Genomic DNA, 4275 nt, shown 5'->3' with positions numbered 1-4275 from the left:
TATGCAGAAATGTGAAGTATGGGTCCCAGCATACGGAAACTAATGGATGCTAATTTACATATGTTGAGCAATTTGCATAATTAGCATAATTAGCATATTAGCTTAATCGTCCAGTTTGACCACATATTTTGCACTGTATGGCCAATTTCTACAATATGTGAATGGTTTTAGAGGTTTTACAGGATGCTGATTTCTTTTCTGGCATTTTCAGATTTCAAAGAGCTAATTTTATTACTTATTGTGATTTATTTTGGTAAATTCCAATTACTTTCAGGCATAATTATAGGTTATTTTTATGGTAAACACAATCTTACATTTCAGAATCATGAGGGCTTTTGTGAATGTTGATGCATTGTTTTTAGGGTTTAGTTAAGCTGAATCCCCTCCTGACACTTTTGAATATCCAATGCTTTTGGATAAATGATGAATCTTTGTTAATTAGCAAAATTAGCACAATTAGCAGAATCGGCCAGATCGACAATAGATTTTGCACTGTGCAATCAGTTTCTACAATATTGGAGTGGTTTAAGTTTAAGAGTTCAGAGGATGCTGAATTCAATTCTGGCACTTTCAGACTTCAAAATGGTAATTCTAAAATAAATTTGGATTAATTTAGACACATTTTTGGACCATGGAGCGTGAGATTGGTCGGAGAATAGGAGCAGCCGGTGCAGTATTACATTCCGTTTATCGCACCGTTGTGACAAAAAGAGAGCTGAGCCAGAAGGCAAAGCTCTCGATCTACCGGGCAATTTTCGTTCCTACCCTGACTATGGTCATTAAGGCTGGGTCCATGACCGAAAGAACGAGATCAAGGGTACAAGCGGCCGAAATGGGTTTTCAGGAGGGTGGCTGGCGTCTCCCTAGAGATCGGGTGAGAAGCTCAGTCATCCGAGAGGAGCGGAGTAGAGCGCTGCCTTCGCGTCGAAAGGAGCCAGTTGAGGTGGTTCGGGCATCTGGTAAGGATGCCTCCTGGGCGCCTCCCTAGGGAGGTGTTCCAGGCACGTCCAGCTGGGAGGAGGCCTCGGGGAAGACCCAGGACTAGGTGGAGAGATTATATCTCCAACCTGGCCTGGGGACGCCTCGGGATCCCCCAGTCTGAGCTGGTTGATGTGGCCCGGGAAAGGGAAGTTTGGGGTCCACTACTGGAGCTGCTGCCCCCGCGCCCAGATACCGGATAAGCGGATGAAGATGGATGGATGGATGTTGTCAGACATGGGGCTTCAACTGTTCACATTCTCAGTGATGACAGTGATGTCTTTGTGCTTATGGTTTATTGGTGTTGGAAGGCTGGTATCACAACTAACCTACAGATGGAAAAAAGGAATGGCACTGTTCTCAGCATAAATGCAACTGCAGAGAATCTGGGTGACCAATGTGGTTCCATTCTGGCCATGCATGCTCTTTCGGGATGTGATACAACCTAATATCCTGTTGCAAAGGGGTAGGTGTCTGCACTCAAGGCCATGAGAGTTGTACCTAGCTTCTCCACTGTTTTGGAGAGGCAGAAGCCACAAATTTACAGATCCCAAAAGCAACGAGGGCTTTCTTTCTGGCTCTGTACAATCAGAGGAACTCTGTAACCTTGGATGCAGCCCGGTATGAAATTTACCGAAAGTGCCAAAGGCCCTTTCTCCTACAGAGCGCAATACGTGCCTTCATGGAAGACGTGCCCCTCTACAGGTACGGCTATAGAAAGCAGCAGACAAGCCTGATCCATCGGCTGTGGATATCACCTTATTTGGATGGGACAAGAAGATGGGCCTAAAGGAAGGAGAGGAACGGATTATGCCCATCCAGGATTCAAGTCCAGTTGCTCCTCCTGCTCTGTTAGATGTTGTCAGCTGTGGTTGCAAAGCCGGGTTGAAACCTTGCACACCAGCTCAGTGCAGGTCTGGCCTGTACCAGTTATTGTTCCTGCAAAGGCAATGATGGTATATGCTGCAACATACTTACACAACACCAAGAACACAAAGAGAGGGATGAAGGGTCTGGAGAAGATGACAGAACAGACGAGGATAGTAAAGATGATGAGGCTGCCTTTTGTTAATTAATTGTGAGGCATAGCAGTTTGCCTGCAGGTGGTAGCCAGTGTGTGCTTTGTGTAGTGCGGTGTTGAGGCCCTCTTGGTTAGCCTTGCGTCTGGTGGGCTGACCCGGTTTGCCCAGACTCAGTTTTAATTCTTGCATTTGGCGGAGTTTTAACTGGGTCCTTGTTGGATCTTGCGACTTGCGGACCAACATGGGCAGCCATTAGGACGTTGCCCTAGCGACTTGCGGGGCCTGTCTTATGGTGGTGGAAGTGAAAAACTTTGGTGTACTCAACATTTCCGGGTTCACAATGGGGCTCTATGGGCTGGCTACTGGACTATATAGTCACCTTGTTTTGAACTATATTCCGCTACAGATTATAAACTAAAGCATCGCTCTCTGTTCACAATCTGTGATCACTGATCAGTATTAATTAACTATATACATCCCATTCATTTTTGTGGAGTTCAGGGAAACTTTTTCTTTGATCTCAGTTGATAGAGCGTGCGCCCATACGAAGAGGTTTATTCCTCAATGCAGAGGCCCATGATTCAAATTTAACCTGCAGCTGCTTCCTCCATGGCTTTCCCCTAAATTGTCCTAATGATTAAAATCAGAAAAGCCCAAAAATCTGTCATGTTTTGGGTGAGGTGATAAATCGCTCTTATTCTGGCACCTCACTTGGAACAAATTTGCCTTTGGAGTCCCTACCAGGGGCACAATGCCCCCAACAACATAGCTCACAGGGACACAAAAAACCCAGTGCCTGTCTTCTAAATTATGGTTATGGTTAAAATGCTCAACATTATAAGTTTAAAAACTAAATGTATTATTGCTAAAAAATAATATTTTCTACCATCAGAAATACCCACAGCCTAAAGGACAGAAGAAGAAGAAGATAGTGAAATATGGCATGGGTGGACTCATCATCTTCTTTTTGATCTGCATCATCTGGTTTCCCCTTCTCTTCATTTCATTGGTCAGATCAGTGGTGGGTGTGGTCAACCACCCCATCGATGTCACTGTGACTGTCAAATTGGGAGGATATGAGGTAATCAACATTGCATGAAGCAGTCTCTTTTACTGTCTCTTAAAACAGAAACAAATACGTTATAAATACTCTAAAGCTAAAACTATGGCAGAGTAGCTGTATTTAATGTGATTTGACATCAACAAAAAACAAAAACCTGCTCTCTTTCAGTGGATTAAATTAATAGACAGTATATATAGATTATTTTGGATACAACTTCTTAATACATCTATAATTTGTTTGTTCTTATCTAAAATGAAATCACTTTGCCTAAAAGATTAAAACTGGAATGTGATACATTTGTAATCAGTATGTAATCAGGGTTATTCCAGTTATAACTCCATTTAATTCCAATTATTCCGATTGTAGTTTTGGAGGCTGTACTTGTTCTAATCATCTGGCAGGGCTCAAAGAAGTGATTTACCATGCATTTCCTTGATTTTAAAATGGTAAGATTATTTTAATTCACGGATGTAAATTAATTCAGTAGCAATGGATCTTTACAGTCTACATACAGTACAGCCAAATGGAATAGAGGCAAATGTAAAACGCATATGACACAGCGTGACGTAGGATATCAAATGTGCATAATCCACTGGTGTATTTTGTGTGTGTATGTCTAGTCCCTGTTCACCATGAGTGTGCAACAGCAGTCCATCCAGCCGTTCACAGAAGATGAATATAACCAACTAACCCAAAAATTTGGGGACAATGCGGTTTGTACTGATTTCATTTTGATTTATTTGTCTGTCTGTATGTATTGCTACTATCTGTCTTTTCTGCTGTCTGAGCATTGTAGTAAATATAAACTCATTTTTAGACTGGTTCATTATTTTAACAGTTCTGTAATTCTGTAAGACTAATTCTCAAAGCAGGAATTTAGTAAAACAGCTCTAAGAAAATGACAACAAAAGTGATATCATTCAACACGTGTCCAAATTCTGTACCTCTATAGAGTATCCAAAAACATGGAGCTGCAGGTTCTGGAAGTATTTTTGACTAACTGTACTTTTAATACTAACGTCAAACACAGGAGATTCTGGGACGAACAATAGATACTACCGGGTTTTGTTATGGACATGTGATATAAATGTTTAAAAAAACATCTAAATGAAAGTTTTATCACACACCATGAATAGAATTGACACTATTTTATTATCAGAGTGTGTGTGTTTGTGTGTGCGTGGGCGTGCGTGTGTGTGGGCGGGGGGGGGG

General features: G+C 42.0%; 1 protein-coding gene across 3 annotated transcripts in view; it reads left to right on the top strand.

The window, feature by feature from the left end:
- Positions 1–4275, top strand: part of piezo1 (piezo type mechanosensitive ion channel component 1 (Er blood group)) — a 134191-nt gene that overhangs the window by 125325 nt on the left and 4591 nt on the right. For all 3 annotated transcript variants that reach the window (XM_032527470.1, XM_032527469.1, XM_032527468.1), the window contains exons 47-48: positions 2893–3081; positions 3684–3776. In XM_032527470.1, the coding sequence (XP_032383361.1) occupies positions 2893–3081; positions 3684–3776 (282 nt within the window). The remainder of the gene's footprint in view (positions 1–2892; positions 3082–3683; positions 3777–4275) is intronic.

The sequence above is a fragment of the Etheostoma spectabile genome, chromosome 10, assembly GCF_008692095.1.
Source record: "Etheostoma spectabile isolate EspeVRDwgs_2016 chromosome 10, UIUC_Espe_1.0, whole genome shotgun sequence".
In the NCBI taxonomy this organism is placed as follows: domain Eukaryota; kingdom Metazoa; phylum Chordata; class Actinopteri; order Perciformes; family Percidae; genus Etheostoma; species Etheostoma spectabile.
The sequence above is the reverse complement of the archived record's forward strand: the minus strand, read 5'-3'. Positions and strand labels throughout refer to the sequence as shown.